Source organism: Mytilus edulis, chromosome 7 (assembly GCF_963676685.1).
Source record: "Mytilus edulis chromosome 7, xbMytEdul2.2, whole genome shotgun sequence".
Taxonomy (NCBI): domain Eukaryota; kingdom Metazoa; phylum Mollusca; class Bivalvia; order Mytilida; family Mytilidae; genus Mytilus; species Mytilus edulis.
Window position 1 is genome coordinate 10,115,424 of NC_092350.1, and position 19,113 is coordinate 10,134,536.

Here is a 19,113-nt window from a genome sequence, read left to right on the forward strand (position 1 = left end):
GTGTATGTTTTTTCAAAATTTAAGATAATATGAGGTTATATAGAATACAAATTATTGGGGATGTAGGAGGCTTATTTTTAACAAAATGTTGCAGACTACTATGTTTCTCCTGTTTGGTATATTCTCCTTTACATTGTTAGCAGGAACAACTTTCAAGCTTGTCAGGTTTCTTTCCACACAACCTGATCAAGAATATGTTATTAAAGGTACATTAAAAAAGACTGACTGGGCGTTGTCAGTTTGTTTTAGATTTATGAGTTTGACTGTCCCTTTGGTATCTTTCGTCCCTCTTTTATAGAAATAGATTGTTATAACTTTATATATGAAGTTATTTTAAAGCTACATAATTTGTAGGAGTGCCTCAAGTACCCAGCTGGGATCGCAGACTTAGCTCATATTGGATAAGACCAACTGCTGTTGCGTTGTAAATTGGTGGTGGGTACGCAAGGCTGTGTTGATATCCTTTTATATACCAGTATCTTGAACATGCAATACTCCTTATCGCTAATCCCGGCTGACCCGGCCCCTTGAACTTTTGACGCATACAACAATAACTTTTCCATTACCTTACCTTACCAGGAAATCTTTCTCCATCCACTTCGGGACAACTTCATTTGAGTAATCAATATTCCACCACCACATCTATTTACACTATTTTACACACATTATCGGTAATTATATATTACACTTGAGTACGGAGATATCGGTGTTTCATATTATCCTCCATGTATCACTGAATTAGCAATGTTTAAAATAATTTCAACATTATACGAGTATATATATACAGTACACTATTTGACATTGTGGCGTTAGATATTTTGTATTGTGACGTCAAAGTTTTACCATGTTTACGGGAACCTGTGTGATATCCAGTAATGGTTGACAAATAGCGATAAGGTGTATTGATTATAGGCGAAATTAGGCCTAAAAAAAAATGTTGTGTTTCCGGTCACCCGACCGACCGTCCTTTAGACCCCCGACTCAAAAGTTTTTAAAGCTGATGTGGGAAAAAAATAATTTGTATACATACCGACCGTTTTTTCTGAAAGAAAATAAAAAATTCTAAGTCCCTCGATCTTTTTATCGCCCCAAAAGAAAACAACGCTAATTTTAAACTCGAGGCTTATTTTTAGAATGTACAGGAGAGTGGAATCTTTTGGCTAATTATATATGCAGGAGCATGCGCATTAGTTATTTTCGTTTGTCAGTGTTTGAACATGGCAAGTTCCAACACAACGCGTCCTATTCAATGTTCAACGCGGAAAGTGTGACCATTTCACGGAGAAACAAATATTTCTAAATTTTACAGAAAGTAACACCTTTTTTGACATTAGCAATGAAATTCATCCAATGTCTAACATCGATGAAAAAAAATACACAACACAAATTTTGTGCTCGGCCACCGGCAAAAATGACTGGACCGAGATTGATGACAATAACACAACTGTTGGAACAATGCAATCTTTTGGAATTAAATTTATCAAATTTTCATGCCAGACCCTTCTTCAAAATGAAGCTGATATTAATCCATCTGAAACTGGTCAGCCAATCAATGCTTTAGATATTCTGATGAAAAGCCACAGATGCTTTGCCAAAAGAAAGTGTCCTGCCAGGTACAGTGTATCTATAATACTAAAATTACGAGGTCCAATTTGTCAGCCGTCATCACGTAAAAACGACGAATCAAAGAATTCATCTTTATATATAACTAATATAGTACAAAGGTGTAGATTAAAAATTACACCACTCCAGGCCCTTTTGTTTTCCACGTAATTAATATTGCCAATAATTAAGAAGTTCCGGGTCAAGTCCGATACCGATACCAATAGTATATTCACCTGTTACCTATTACCTGATCTGTACGTTCCGCATCTGACAGGCGCACCACCAAACGGTGTATTCAGGATTAATATGCTATATACACGGGTCATAATCACAGGGTTGACACTACTAAATTGTCAAATTGTTACCTATTGTAGTATTTTAATCAGTAAGACCAGAGGCGGATTTAAGGGGGGGGGGGCAGGGGGCTGGGCCCCCCTTTTGGGAAACAATTTGGTTGATTATATAGGGAATCATTGAAGCGTGACTAGAGCAGGGCCCCTCTTAGGTCAGTCAGTGGGCCCCCACTTATGTAAATTTCTGGATCCGCCACTGAAGACTTTCTAAGATAACAATCAGGGATGGGGTAATTGAAAATGTAATGGTAATTAAGTGTAATGCATTACAATTTTCCATGTAATTGAATGTAATGTGTAATTGAGTATTTTTTTAATTACATGTAATGGTAATTTAATTAATTACATTGAAAAAAGCATGTAATGCTCAATTACTTTTGAATTACATTTCAATTACATGTACTTTATTGGGGTTAAAGATAAGGACTTGCGTTTAATAATATAAATTGTAAAATTATATTTATTTTTCAAATATTGATATCACATACTTTTTTAATATATGAAGTCTGTAATTCATTCGGAAGTTTTTATATTATTTATTTGACCTACATTCATGACAGAATTATTTTGAATAGTCTTATAACTAAAAAAAAAATGAGGATCAAATATTTGTGTTGTTCAGTTTTTAAGAAAGATCTTTTAACTAAATAGATTGATAAGTAATTAATCACATTGTAAAACAAAAACAAAAAAATGTGTCACTTTGAAAAATCTTTCCTAGATACTTCATTTAGAATTTAAAATCACTGCACACAATCATTTTGTCAAATTAGTACACACAAAAGGATTATAGAAATAAAAATTAACAGCTGCGAAAACAAACAGCAACTAATCAGATTAAAATGTCCAGGGGCAATGCCACTATTACATGTATTTCATCTAATTAGCAAAATATTTCTAATATTTAGACATTATATACATTGTTTGTACTAAACATTATTTTCAATATTGTGACAAGCACACTTTTTAATATTTTTAAAGTAAAAAAAATTATTTTTAATTTATTTATAATTTCTTCATTGAATTATGTTTAATTTAAATGACTTCACTTGATGTCAAAAGGTAAACGGACAGGAAGTCACAGGACAAAAAGTCACAGGACATAAAGTCACAAATTTGGTAGGACAAAAAGTCACAAATAATTTGTTGACAATTGTTTGAATATATAAGAGAAATATCTTGAAATATTTACTTTTAAATACATATATTCATACTAAAGTTTAGGAAATGTGTCGTTATACCTGAAAAATCAAGGTTTTTTTAATTTTAATCATGCAAAAGATATATTTCTTGGCACTATGAAGCCATTTAAGTGACAACCCACTTTGACTTGATGTATTGACAAGTTAATGGGAACAAATTCCCTCTCCTATCAATATGATGATCTTCTGATCAAGCAATATCTGCCAAATATGTTCCTATCAAAAGACTATTTAGAATTGCTGTCCAAGTGTTCAGACCAGAGAGATTCAGACTAAATAACAAAACATTAAAATAACTAATGATTATCAATTGCAACGCTTAAACTATGCTTACATGAATATTTTACACATGCATGTATAATATTGTTAAAAAATATGATGAAATGTAATGTGTAATTTAATTAATTACTTTAGTAAAGTAATTGTTATTTAATTAATTACATTTCAAAAACTGTGTAATTAGTGTAATTGATCATTTTTGCAATGTAATGTGTAATTTAATTAATTACATTCCAATGTAATTGACCCCAAGTCTGATAACAATACGAATACTAAAAATCTGTGACTAAAAATAAAGCATATAGGTACAGTTTTCAATTTGTTAGCGGGCATGACGTAAAACAGCGAATCAAAGAATTCAACTTTATTTATAACTCATGTAGGACAATGCTGTTGATTAAAAAATACTCCATTCCAGGAGCTTTTGTTTTCTAAATAATTAATATTACCAATAATTGATAAGTTCCAGTTCGACAGGTTCAAACAGAAGGATTTGATAGCAGAGAAAACCGTGTATCTTATAATCGGCATGACTTTATCAGATAACAATACTAATACTAAAAAAGGCTTGCACATAGTTATATACTTTAATTCAGTCACGGACCCGCGATATCACGGCCGGGTGTGTTCTAGTATAATATATTTGTCTATCTGTAGGTTTGGGATGATGTTTGGTGCATGTTCCTATAAATGAATCTGCCCCACATCTTCTCAATTTCTTTCTCTGACAATCCTAAACTTTTGGTCCTGAAATAGGGGAATTGGGTTTAAAAAGCTAATTTCCTAGGGGAAGTGCTGCCCAATTTTTTTTTAGGTTTAGATTTTAAAAGGGGTAAACTAAAAGTTATCTCGGGGAGATTTTTAAAGTGGGTAATCAATCTCTTTCTATTAAATCGCAAACTTTTGTCTGGTAACTGGAAATTGAGTTTTATATATTAATATAAAAAAAAAAAATTAAAAAAATCCCTACCTACCGTCCCTTCAAAATTTCAAGGGGGTGATTGGAAACACAACATTATTTTTTTTAGGCCTTATACTGGTTTGTGCTACGATCATATTCACTGTAAAATATCCCTACACATGCACACAGTTGCTTATCTGTGCTACACTACAAAAGTAGTGGTACTCCAGATAGTGGAAGAAAGAATAAAGAAGAAGAATTTAGCTGGTAATTTGAGCTATACAATGTAACTTGTCTCATCTCTTCTTTTATGGTTATGCCATATTTTTTTGAGGAGTTGTCATCTTCTTGTTCTTATGGTGTCCATTTCAACACAGTATTGTTTACAATTTTGTAAACCCCCAATCTATGCACCTAACCTTATTGAAATTTGAAAATCTGTTTATCTTGACTTGATCTGTCCAGTTTGAACTTTTAACGTGGGTCTCATTGGGTTCTAAGCGTGACGTGTGATTGCTGATTTTTTGTAAGCGTGACTGTATGAAATACAAATTATTGTGCTGTGAAAACCGGAAATGATGTCTAGGGGGACATGAGAAATTACAAAAAAATGAGAATTGCTTACATGTACAGAATTTAATTATTGTACGTACATTAGTGTAAACGGGATACTAGAATATATGTCAAAACAGTAAGCAGGATACGGGATCAGAACCCCCCAATGAGACCCCCTTAAACGTCAAACAACAATCTCTTTACCAAATGTTGTGACGTCAGAAAATTTCTATTATAGGAACTTTTGTATGTAATGTCCAGTAATTGCAGATGAATAGCTATAAGGTGTATATACATGTATGGGGATACTACTTGTATTGAGTGATAGCCCTTCTAAAAAGGGATATTATTGTTTGGTTACTGTATTTGCATCAAGATCATGGCAGTATAATGAGGTTTTTTTTATAATGGTCATTTTACAATGTTACATGGCAGATGCCTATCAGTTGGCTAAAAGTGTATCAAACCTTTAAATTTCTCTTAGTCCCTAAAAATGTGTGACAATTTAGTCACCACTCTATATCTTCTAATAAAAATAAACTGTTATGTCTAAAATTGTCAAACAAAAATATATTGTTGCATGATAATGTTTGACATCCTTGCTCTACAGTATATTCTTAGAATTGTGTTGCAATGCTTTTAAAGGGACAGTAGAGAAATATTTTTGGGGATTAAGATAAAAAAAACAATGAGATTTCAATAACATTATAAAAATTAGAGTGAGGGTGAACCTACTCCCTGTTTCAAAGAAACATCAGATTATCGTTACATAGGTTTATATATGCAATTTCAAATAATGCTTTGTCCACAGTGTTATCTTTATTCAAACAAATTTATATATTGTAATTTTAGATTCATCAAACCTAATTATGATAGTGGTAGACTTTTGTCTTTTACTGCTGTTCATGGTACAACATAGTGTGATGACATCAAAATCAATAAAGAAAGAGTTATGGCCCTTGTGTAAACCTCTCTACAGAACATTGTATACAATATCCACTTGTTTAGCTCTCCAGGTTTGTACATCATTAATAATGTTTATAAGATATTCTGGTCATATTTATATTTGAAACTCTATATAAAAAATATATACAATATTCTCATTTCTTATAATTCAAGTATGGACATAAAATCTTAGAACTACTCCTTAAAATCCAGAACAAAAAATTGGGGCCACATATATGCAAGCATTTTTTTAATGAATGCTAAAAACTTTTTGGATCGTATAATGGTATGATCATGATGTTGTCATCTTCTGCGTCGTCCAAGACACATTTGGTGTCCAGACAATAACTTAAGTTAAAGTGAATGGATCTCTATTTAAATTTAAAAAGAAGGTTCATTACCACAAAAGGAAGGTTGGGATTAAATTTGGTGACGATGGTCCCAACCGTGTTGAAATTAGGGGCCCAAAAGGGACCCAAAACAAACATTTTTCTACTTTCAGTATATTAACTTGTGTATGAGTACATTCTTGTATTTCAATTGCTCTGAAATTGTATCACAATGTTTAATACCACAAATAGAAGGTTTGGGTTCATTTTGGGGGTTACAGTATAGTAATTAGGAACCTAAAAGGGTCCAAAAACAAGCATTTTTGTAGTTTATGGACAATAACTTGTGTTTAAGTGTATGGATCTCTCTAAAATTGTACTGCAAGGTTCCATATACTACAATGGAAAGGCTGGGGTCGAGGTTGGGGTATTGCTTTAAAGGGGGGGGGGGGGTCAAAAAGTTTGGGGGGTTCCAACTTTTTTAAGGGGTTCAATTTTTTTTTCTTTAAATTTCTCAAATTTCATATTTTTTAAAAGTTTCAAAAAGAAATCTTTAATTGCACAGTATTGCATAATAGATTTGTAAGATCTTGATATTTGTTTAGTGTCAGAAACCTATATTATGTCAAAAATTTGAACACCATTCAAATTCAGAGCTGTATCAAGCTTGAATATTGTGTCCATACTTGCCCCAACTGTTCAGGGTTCAACATCTGCGGTTGTATAAAGTTGTGCCCTGCAGAGCATCTGGTTTGTCTATAAAACCTATTGCAGATTATTTACCAGGCTAAAGTTTATGAAATTCATATGGCAACAGTATTGCCTCTTAATCTTTTATAAACAGTTATTGCTCATGAGTTTATCTCTCTTCACACAAAACATCAAACACACATATTACTCCATTTCTCCTAAAACAAGATATGTAAACATATTTATTAGAAACCAATAATACAAGTATTATGTGCATATTTTATAATCATGTCTACATGTTTATGGGACATTTTACATAATATCAAACTGAGTCTTGCTCCTTCAAGTAATTATGATAATCTTAATGATTGTCTCCATTGAAACTTAATAGAGTTACAAATGTGTGTCTTCTTCATACTCATCAATACCATTGAATAAATTTATGTTTACAGCAACCAAAAAACAAGTTTTTAATACAATGAAAATAAATCTAAGGAGGCTATGGATGTCTTAAGCAAAATTATTTAATAGTAGTTTCATGTCATCCATTTAGTTTTCAAAACATCAGGGTTTTCTTTTTTCTCTAACAAGATTTAATTAGATAGCTGTGCAGGGACTTTCCCTGAATAATAAAAAGATTAGAAGTGGATTGAATACACTAAAGATTCAAATGTTTAAAAACAAGCAGTCCTTAGATTGAGAACATTGACCATGAATAACTTAAACTTTTAAAGATGTCTGTCTTAATGTCCTATCATTTACATAAGTTATATTTTTCAGACATTGATGTATTTCTGGCAGAGAACAGACATAAGTTTATGGTTGATTAACACAGAAGATGTCTGTCTTAATGTCCTATCATTAACATTAGTTATATTTTTCAGACATTGATGTATTTCTGGCAGAGAACAGACATAAGTTTATGGTTGATTAACACAGAAGATGTCTGTCTTAATGTCCTATCATTAACATTAGTTATATTTTTCAGACATTGATGTATTTCTGGCAGAGAACAGACATAAGTTTATGGTTGATTAACACAGAAGATGTCTGTCTTAATGTCCTATCATTAACATTAGTTATATTTTTCAGACATTGATGTATTTCTGGCAGAGAACAGACATAAGTTTATGGTTGATTAACACAGAAGATGTCTGTCTTAATGTCCTATCATTAACATTAGTTATATTTTTCAGACATTGATGTATTTCTGGCAGAGAACAGACATAAGTTTATGGTTGATTAACACAGAAGATGTCTGTCTTAATGTCCTATCATTAACATTAGTTATATTTTTCAGACATTGATGTATTTCTGGCAGAGAACAGACATAAGTTTATGGTTGATTAACACAGAAGATGTCTGTCTTAATGTCCTATCATTAACATTAGTTGTAATTTTCAGACATTGATGTATTTCTGGCAGAGAACAGACATTAGTTTATGGTTGATTAACACAGAAGATGTCTGTCTTACTGTCCTATCATTAACATTAGTTGTATTTTTCAGACATTGATGTATTTCTGGCAGAGAACAGACATTAGTTTATGGTGGATTAACACAGAAGATGTCTGTCTTACTGTCCTATCATTAACATTAGTTGTATTTTTCAGACATTGATGTATTTCTGGCAGAGAACAGACATAAGTTTATGGTTGATTAACACAGAAGATGTCTGTCTTAATGTCCTATCATTAACATTAGTTGTATTTTTCAGACATTGATGTATTTCTGGCAGAGAACAGACATAAGTTTATGGTTGATTAACACAGAAGATGTCTGTCTTAATGTCCTATCATTAACATTAGTTGTATTTTTCAGACATTGATGTATTTCTGGCAGAGAACAGACATAAGTTTATGGTTGATTAACACAGAAGATGTCTGTCTTAATGTCCTATCATTAACATTAGTTGTATTTTTCAGACATTGATGTATTTCTGGCAGAGAACAGACATAAGTTTATGGTCGATTAACACAGAAGATGTCTATCTTACTGTCCTATCATTAACATTAGTTATATTTTTCAGACATTGATGTATTTCTGGCAGAGAACAGACATTAGTTTATGGTTGATTAACACAGAAGATGTCTGTCTTAATGTCCTATCATTAACATTAGTTGTATTTTTCAGACATTGATGTATTTCTGGCAGAGAACAGACATAAGTTTATGGTTGATTAACACAGAAGATGTCTGTCTTAATGTCCTATCATTAACATTAGTTGTAATTTTCAGACATTGATGTATTTCTGGCAGAGAACAGACATAAGTTTATGGTTGATTAACACAGAAGATGTCTGTCTTACTGTCCTATCATTAACATTAGTTGTATTTTTCAGACATTGATGTATTTCTGGCAGAGAACAGACATAAGTTTATGGTTGATTAACACAAAAGATGTCTGTCTTAATGTCCTATCATTTACATTAGTTGTATTTTTCAGACATTGATGTATTTCTGGCAGAGAACAGACATAAGTTTATGGTTGATTAACACAAAAGATGTCTGTCTTAATGTCCTATCATTTACATTAGTTGTATTTTTCAGACATTGATGTATTTCTGGCAGAGAACAGACATAAGTTTATGGTTGATTAACACAGAAGATGTCTGTCTTAATGTCCTATCATTTACATTAGTTGTATTTTTCAGACATTGATGTATTTCTGGCAGAGAACAGACATTAGTTTATGGTTGATTAACACAGAAGATGCTCCTCTAACCTCCCTTTTCTTCACATTAGTACAAATATTTTGTTGGATGATTCTGTTTCTGGAGAATACATTGACAGAGCCGTTCTTTCTAATTGGAATCAAGCAGGTTAGTAAAGTGGTTCACTGAAAATATTTTAAGGCGAATCTAGGGACTGGTCATTTTTGGCCATGGTGAGTCCAACAGTTAGAAGAAGATATTTTATTGCAATATCATATATTATTTTAATCTCCAATGACCTAATAGAGCAATGAAATCACATTCAGATCACTTTTAAACTTTTCAGTTTATACAAAATATTTTAATCTTGATGCACCTTTGGACTCTTTTTGAAAATGGTGAGTCCAGACAGATTTTCCTGAGTCCAGGACTTATGGTTTCGCCTTAGTGTGAACCTGCGGCTGTCCATTCTTAAAATACAAAAATATAATTTTTAATAGAACATATTCATGATATTTAGGTACAACAGTCAAAATAGTACAGTAATTTCTTTTTATCATTTTCTTTTAAGTTTTAGATGATAATTTGTGTGTATTTGTGTTAACAGATGTTAAAATTACAAAATGCTTTATTGCAAATGAATGTTTTGAAAAGCTTTTAACAAAATATTACATTTAACAGGAGTTTTTTTCTGAGATGATATTATAAGGGCCCAGTATATAGAATGCAGGATCCCTATGATTTTCACTATACTTGTGTGTTCAATATGAATTGGATCAAGCTTATCAGTTCAAATAGGAGTCAGTTTCACCAAAAAAAAAGAGTAACATCCATGATTTTTTTATAAGGATAAAAAAAAAATAGAGCTTTTTTAAAAGTGTGCAATAAAATACAGATTTTGTTCGACAGCTTAAATTGTTCTGCAACTGTATTTCTCCTTTTGAAGGAAAAGATTCTTGGCTTATTAAGCCCTGTAAAATCTCGAAAAATGAATGTACATTGAAAATCACTTATGAAATCAATCTAAAGACTGAAGAATCTGGTAAAAAAAGGGTCATATCTGAATTCCTGGTTATTTAATAACCTGGCAGGTATTTAAATATCCTGTGTCAGAATTGAAATTTATGGGTGTCTTCCTCAGGATAGGCATCAGTTGACAGGCAGGGATCATTGAACAAGTAATGCAGCCTATAGTAACTGTTGATCTTAAATTGTCGATCTCTATCAAAATTAATAAAGCAGACAAGACAATGGTGTTAACTCTTGTTCCTGTTAACATAATTATTATAATACTTATTTTTGTTTCACTTCTATTTTCAGCTGTATAATCACATACAAGGATACAGATCCCCTAAGAGATTCTTTAGTCGTCAGTTCCAGGAACTTCTCTCTCACATGCCCCACCCTGGTACAACCTGTTTTATACTGATCCTGTGGATGTTCCCTATAATGACCCTGGATCGATGGTTGTTAGCTACCGTGCTGACGATGTACATGTGTAAGTCTTACAGTGTGACACACCAGGATTACCTGTACACAGAACAACAGATACAAACAGCTGAGTATGTTACTATGTCAACATCTACTACCATTACAGAATAGAATGATGCAACCCATGTCAAATAGGAAGAACAGTCCATTATTCCTTTCAAATACTGTAAATTCAGAAATTATTAGTTTTATTTTTATTGCGAAAAATGTGACAAGGTTGGTATCTCAATAATTAGAACTCAAGTTAAAATATCTGATACCTACGTAGGTATGCAGATTTCCCTAAACTCGCATTTTACATTTATGTCCATTCTTCAAAAATGGCAATAATTAATGCATGCAATAATTTCTGAACTTACAGTAAGTTATAAGGCTTAGAAACCACTGCCAGTAGGAATATTTATTAGATGCTTTTAACACAAGTTAGAGGTTGATGTATTAGTATGGTTTATACATTTTATTGTCTGGATAAAGGTTTATTTTAGTCAGAACAAAAAAGTTGCTTAGGAAATTATGTTATGTAAGCTTATTACAAATAGTAACAATGATATTATTTTAGGCAGCTAATAAGAAAATATATATTGACCTCTTTAAATTAAAGATTTTTTATTAACATATCATAGTAAGGGCATTGCTACCATAACATACATTATCATATACTTAGACTAAATAACATATGATTTTTACTGTATGATAATAGCATTAAATTAACGTAAATTCCATATTTTTCGAATTGGTGCTTAGCGGGCTGATATGAAAAGTTTATCACATGCTTCGATTGTTATCACATGCCTTTCCGTAACGTTATCACATGGAATCTTGGTGATACTCGGCAAATTCCGGAAAATACACCTCAATGCTAAGTTTTCAGTGAAAAACAGTACGAAATAGTGTACAAAACAATTATTTAGATACTGAAAAGTATATTGTGTAAAATAATAACAAAAAAAAATAAAAATAAAAAAACAAACAAACAAATTATTAAATAAATGCATTCTTTATAAGTTTTAAACATAATTTAGAAAGTTACTTTGAAAAGGTTGACTTTTCCAAACAGTGTTCACTATGTATATTGTTTTTTTTTAGGGGTTTGTCGAGTCGTCCATATTTAAAATGTTTTCTCCTCTGTTGAGGCATATGGTAGAAAGATTTGATATCGATTGTACTAAATTTGGGTCCGACGTCCGTGAACTTTCAATCTTTGAACTTCTATTTGGGAACCACGTAAAAGGATCAATATATGATCTGTTATTTTCATCCATTGTTGAAGCATATGATAAAAAGATCATAACATGTCATTTTTCATATCGCATGTATTATCATCCCTCGGTCAATACCAGCACTCGAGCCATGCGGCTCTTGGGCTGATATTGAACCTAGGGCTGATAATACATGCGATATGAAAAATGACATGTAATAATCTGATAGTATAACATGTTGATCTGCATCATTGAACTTTAAATAAAAGAAAACGATTCTTTTTACAATCAGAGACAAATTAAATGTGTTTTTGAACTCTTATCTTTAATACCCTTATGGAGGCAGAGGGGACATTAAGTTTACCCTTGTCTGTCCTTACATGCTTCCAAAACTAGTTTATGTTCTAAAACTTTAGTTTAACCTCAACCAAATGTTATGTAAAAGTGCACAGATCTAGTTTGAATTTCAGTTTCGTCACTTTTACCATCCTTGAGTTATGCTTTTTATAAAGTTATTTGCATTATCTGTTTCTTCTGGACATACAGTTCTCCAATTATTTAAATTTCTATCAATGTTTTGGACATGAAGGACATACAATTAGTAATAAAATCTGTTAGGTATTGTTGAACTTTATGTATTTTGTATCAATTTGTTATATTACATTCAATGCTCATTAGTTTTACAGTTTATTATTTTATATTGCTTAAATGTTTAGTTTATTAAGTCTGTGTTCATAACTTATTTTATTGTTATACATGCTTTTTTTATATATATTTTGAATAAAATCAATAACAAGGTATTTGTTGTGTCTTTGTTTTACAGTTTTTACTAATAGAAACATTAACTGTGATCATGACTTTATTTGCATACTATCACATGGAATTGCTGCAAGGATTCAATTGGCCAGTGGTTTATTCCATTATGTATGTTCTACCATATGTTAGGTAATTTCTATAAAGATCTGAATAATATCTGTTAAATTTGGCTGCATGACTCAGGTTATTCAGGGTTAGTATTGTGTTATGATGCTGCTGACTGACATGACATAAACACAGATAAAACACAAATAATTATTGATTGATTGATGTTTGCTTAACTTTCAGTGACACATATCAATCTTTCCTGTAAAAAATGCTGAGGCTTTTTAAACCATTTATTGATGAAATGCTCATGATTGGGAAAGACAATTGATGTTTGTTTTAACTACAATAGTTTAACATTTAAGGATAACCAGTACATAGAACACAAGTTACAAACAAGTTACAAACAGCTAAATCTGATACAATGTCCACATCTTTTTTCATCTGCTCTTGTTTCAAATAAGAAAATGATAGAATCCAATACTAAAGTCAAGTTAAGTGTACCGAAATAGCAGAATGAGGTTTTGAAATAATACAAACCATTATCTTTGGTAGACTGCTAGATTTATTCACAACTTTCTTGGACTGTGGCATATTAATTAATTGTTTGACATGTTTTCAAGACTATTTCATTGATAACCTCTTAATTTGGTTTATGCCACTTCTCAGTTGTTACGGGACATAAACATGCATATGTAGTGTAACAATTGTTTTTCAGATGATGCAACTTGAGTACTGAGTAAGGCTCCAACAAATCAATTGAAATTTGCAACTGTTATTTGTTAGGTGCCACTAACCACAGATCAAATTCTAATTTGAACAATTCACACTTGTCTTTTTGATAAAGGGGAAATAAAGTCATAGATGCCAGGATTAAAATTTTGTACAGCAAACATGTATTTCCTCTTCAAAAAGACTCATCAGTAAAGGCAACAGTAGTATACTAGATTAGGCTGATATATGTATCTTGTATGTAGTTGTGTCATCAGAAGTTCCTAGTTACATACCAGTTTAAGTGCAAACTACTGTTTTGAAAAACTATTAAAATAATATTGGCTATACTTTGGAGGTATTTCAGATTTTTAATTAGAGCCCAACATATAGAATACAGGAGCAGTATGGTTTTAACTTTATCTGTCTGTTTGTTCAACATGATTTGGACCAATGTTCACTAGAACAATATACAACCAAGTCAACCTGATACACGTAATGGGATTACCTCTTGCAGGTTCAAGTTGTCTCTCCTTGATTGATATCAGGTCATCTACTCTTTAAGTTAAACTTTGGTTAACACAAACTTTTTTCCCTGTCGATCCGAGTTTGAGGGTAAAGCAATATCTGATGCTAACCAAATTTTAATAAAAGCAACAGTAGTATACCGGTGGTTCAAAAGTCTTAAATCGATAGAGAGAAAGCAAATTCGGGTTGCAAACCAAAAACCGAGGGAAACACATAAACTATAAGAGGAACACAAAAGAACAACTGGAACACCGAAAAGTGCAACAAGACAAAACGCCAGCACACATATAAACGAATTTTTTTATAACAACTGCCATACTTCTGACTTGGTACAGGACATTTTAAGAAAAATTGATTGGTTGAATCTGGTTAAGTGGCATGCCAAACCTCCAGCTTTATGACCATGTTAAAACATATTGCTAAACACGACGTAACAGAAAAACAGCACATACACACGCAAGAATATTCATAACAGAGAAACGCACATTTAAATACTATAATAGTTGACACAACAAGGAAACAGCAGAACAATATTACACCAAACACAAATAAATCCATGTTGGATGTAAAAAACACCAAGACATGCCCTACAGCAATGAAAATTCACATTCAGTATAACAGTCATATATCCGTATAAGCACTCATATACTGATGATTGAAACAGGAGACATCTTAATATTCCCAGAAATGAGAGATACTGCTCTATTCTGGTCAAATTGAAAATGAAAACATTTTCTTTTACATTGGGAAAAAGAACTCAACTAAAAGGGCCATATTTTACCAAACAGTTTCAAATATAATCGATGATCCTACAAAATTTCAAACAAATTAAAACAATATAATCCTTTTATTAAATAAAAATTCATATACAATCCTAAAATTGACTTCCTCTTTCATCTCAGACAGTCTGAACCTGCGTAAAGCAGAACAAACTCTATAAAATTGTCAATGTGTCTTTAATTCATAATCATTGTTTATAATATTACACATTAATTTATTTTATCTTAATGTTTACATTGGCAGCAAAAAATACATTGTCCTTAGGTAGTTTACATATATATATAACTGTTTAGGGACATCAAGGTTGACACATTTATCGAAATATATATAATGATAACCATATCACCATTTAACATTCTAATTCAAGACCCAAACAAAAGTTTTTTTTTAAATGTCCTGTACCAAGTCAAAAATATGGCCATTGTTATACTATATAGTTCGTTTCTGTGTGTGTTACATTTTAGTGTTGTGTTTATGCTGTGTCGTAGTTCTCCTCTTATATTTGATGTGTTTCCCTCAGTTTTAGTTTGTAACTCGGATTTGTTTATTTCTCAATCGATTTATGAATTTTGAACAGCGGTATACTACTGTTGCCTCTATTTGTAGTCTGATAACCCCCCCCCCCCCCCCCAAACCCCTTACACATGTACTCTTAGCATCTATTTTGTACCATAAGCATGAGATGGATTGGGAACGTGCATAACATGTACATCACGGAGGATTATATTTGTAGATAGCAAATAAAATAGTGATTCCTTTGAAAGTATTGGTATGTCAAAGATACCCGTACACGTCCATTCAGTATGGAGATGAAAGCATAGGCAACCTAGCCTGCTGAACATTGGATAATATTTTAACAGAATTATTTATTAAAAATTAAATACACAAAATATATATCTCTGTTTAGAGATGTTCAAATTAAGACTGTGATACTTTTATAAATAGATATGCCGATATCTTTGTTTACAGTAGTAAAGGGCATTTCAGATAGACTTTATTCTTATTAATTGAGATAATAAAATTAACGGTACCAATTTTCTTGCACCAGATGCGCATTTCGACAATACATGTCTCTTCAGTGATGCTCGTGGCCAAAATATTTGAAATCCAAAGCTTAAATAAAAGATGAAGAGCTATAATCCAAAAGGTCCAAAAAGTATAGCCAAATCCGTGAAAGGAATCAGAGCTTTGCATGAGGGAGATACATTCCTTAATTTATAATAATTTCTATTATTTTGTAACAGTAAATTTTAATAACACAAAAAATCCGTATTTTCATGCCAGTACCGAAGTACTGGCTACTGGGGTGGTGATACCCTCGGGGACTAATAGTCCACCAGCAGAGGCATCGACCCAGTGGTAGTAATAAAATTAACGGTACCAATTTTCTTGCACCAGATGCGCATTTCGACAATACATGTCTCTTCAGTGATGCTCGTGGCCAAAATATTTGAAATCCAAAGCTTAAATAAAAGATGAAGAGCTATAATCCAAAAGGTCCAAAAAGTATAGCCAAATCCGTGAAAGGAATCAGAGCTTTGCATGAGGGAGATACATTCCTTAATTTATAATAATTTCTATTATTTTGTAACAGTAAATTTTAATAACACAAAAAATCCGTATTTTCATGCCAGTACCGAAGTACTGGCTACTGGGGTGGTGATACCCTCGGGGACTAATAGTCCACCAGCAGAGGCATCGACCCAGTGGTAGTAATAAAATTAACGGTACCAATTTTCTTGCACCAGATGCGCATTTCGACAATACATGTCTCTTCAGTGATGCTCGTGGCCAAAATATTTGAAATCCAAAGCTTAAATAAAAGATGAAGAGCTATAATCCAAAAGGTCCAAAAAGTATAGCCAAATCCGTGAAAGGAATCAGAGCTTTGCATGAGGGAGATACATTCCTTAATTTATAATAATTTCTATTATTTTGTAACAGTAAATTTTAATAACACAAAAAATCCGTATTTTCATGCCAGTACCGAAGTACTGGCTACTGGGGTGGTGATACCCTCGGGGACTAATAGTCCACCAGCAGAGGCATCGACCCAGTGGTAGTAATAACAGTAGTTAGATAATATTGTGTCAAAATAAAGTTTTATTTTTCTGGTGTGAAGTGAAATGGCTTCGTCATCAAGTCTGACTGCACAAATTCACATCTGTGGGTTTTGTAAAGTTGAAAAAATACCTGAATGGACATGTTTTGATTGCGACCAACCGATATGCTATGAATGTAAAAGATTTCATTTATGGGATTTGAAAAAGAGATATCATAACATTTTGAGGGCTATTTCATTGGTCCCGGATAGTAGTTCGAAAACAAAAACAAATCTGAAAGACATCAGTTGTGCAGATCATGTAGATCGCATTGTACTAATTATTGTCTTGAATGCAAAACACTTGTTTGTCCAGAATGTTTGTCTGTTAGTTCTTGTCATTTGGCACATAGGAATAAAACTATAGATAAAATACATGAGGAATCCCTGGAAGAGCTTGTGGTATTAGAGAATCACATAAAACAAAACATTCTGCCCTGTGTCAAAGGAAAACTTGATTCATTAGATGCATGGAAGGATAAACATAAAATGAAGTTTCAAGAAGAAAAGAAGAAAATTGAAGAACATGCAAATGAGTTGAGGCAGCTAGTAACAAAGTTTGAGGGTACATTGATCGAAGAGTTTGGAAAAACTTTTGATGCAAATGCAGATGCTATTTCCAGAGAACAGGACAAAGTAAACCAGCTTCAGGAGGAATTGAATGTAAAAATCAAACTGATAAAACAATCAAAGGTCAAAGACAATATACTACAAATCCAAAAGGATGTTATGTATTTGTCTCCCAATCCTGTAGACTATGACAAACCTTTATTGATACCAAAGGAAACAAAACAATTCTCTAAAAGTCAAAAGATTTCAAAAGAATGTGACTTTGGACATCTACTTACAGTTCCTTTGAAAGGAGAACCAGACACTGAAATTAAAGCTTCAAAATCGTATGATTTTGAGAAAAACCTTTTTGTTAACCACAGCTCGCTGGCCATATGTAAAGATGGTACAATTTTAGCTTCAGATGAAAATTGTTGTTATGAACTGAAACCAGATAAAAGCCCAAGATTAATAGGCGGGATGAAAAAAGTTATTGACATGTTTTTTTTAGAGTCAAAGAAGCTTGTATTTGCTGTTGAAAAAAATCGTGCCATCCAGGTCAAAAATGAACATGATGAAATCCAAACTTTTTACACATTACCAGATTCAAAAAACTTTGTTCTAGCCCTTTGTGTGAGTAGAGAAGGACATATTATGATTCTTTATCTAGAATCTACTCCAACATTCGTGATGAACAGTGAATTTTCAAAGATGCATATCAAATGTTTATCGCAAGATGGAGTTTTAGTGAAAACTATAAAATGTGAAGAGAAAGTTTTATTGAAAAAAGAGTCTTTAATGTCTGGTTTTCTGTACAAATTCAAAATAACAGAGAACATTAATGGAAATATTTGTGTACCTACTTTTTTCCAAGATGAAGTTAACGTTTTTAGCCAGGATGGGAAGTTAATTCGGAAGGAACAAATAGGGAAACCGATGGATGTAGAGTCCACATCATTAGGAAGTATCATTGTATTAAGCTTAACTGGCCAGGTTGTTATTCTGAATTCTAATGGAAAGTTTGTGAAAAACTTCGCTCTGAAAGATACTCTACATTGTTCACCTATGAACTTTTACAGTTTTTGTCTAAAAAAACCAAGATCTTGTCTTTGTTAGTGAGGGTAAAATGCATATTGTTCAGTTTTACAATGAACATTGATACTGATCAGTAGAAGTAATATATTATAGTTAATGATAGTACACAAATATTTTTATAGTTAATCATGAATGAAGTTTCCTTGAATATTGCTAAAATGAATATTGTAGACAATGAATTCTGATATAAAACAAATTTGATTTGATCGAATTTAAAAAAAACAAAAAAAAAACAAAGGATTGTTAGTACCTTGTTATTGTTTTTTGTCTATTCTATAATTTCATTT

General features: G+C 32.1%; 2 protein-coding genes across 2 annotated transcripts; both read left to right on the forward strand.

Annotated features, from left to right (window-relative positions):
- The first annotated feature begins 71 nt into the window (after nucleotides 1-71).
- Nucleotides 72-13,010, forward strand: LOC139529899 (nurim-like). The gene is made up of 4 exons (XM_071325859.1): nucleotides 72-206; nucleotides 5,748-5,911; nucleotides 9,512-9,679; nucleotides 10,832-13,010. Exons 1-4 carry the CDS (start codon nucleotides 86-88, stop codon nucleotides 11,111-11,113), a joined length of 735 nt encoding a protein of 244 aa, XP_071181960.1. The 5' UTR covers nucleotides 72-85; the 3' UTR covers nucleotides 11,114-13,010.
- A 4,661-nt stretch (nucleotides 13,011-17,671) lies between these two features.
- On the forward strand, nucleotides 17,672-18,847 carry LOC139482946 (uncharacterized). Its single transcript, XM_071266975.1, has one exon. The coding sequence runs from the start codon at nucleotides 17,672-17,674 to the stop codon at nucleotides 18,845-18,847; it is 1,176 nt and encodes a 391-aa protein (XP_071123076.1).
- The last annotated feature ends 266 nt before the right edge of the window (nucleotides 18,848-19,113 follow it).

Excerpts from the sequence above, each read along its gene's own strand:
- LOC139529899 (XM_071325859.1), top strand. The coding sequence starts at position 86 with ATGTTGCAGACTACTATGTTTCTCCTGTTTGGTATATTCTCCTTTACA. Across the intron at positions 207-5,747 it reads TCAAGAATATGTTATTAAAG|ATTCATCAAACCTAATTATG; the intron begins GTACATTAAAAA and ends TTGTAATTTTAG. Across the intron at positions 5,912-9,511 it reads CCACTTGTTTAGCTCTCCAG|ACATTGATGTATTTCTGGCA; the intron begins GTTTGTACATCA and ends TGTATTTTTCAG.
- LOC139482946 (XM_071266975.1), top strand. The coding sequence starts at position 17,672 with ATGAAGTTTCAAGAAGAAAAGAAGAAAATTGAAGAACATGCAAATGAG.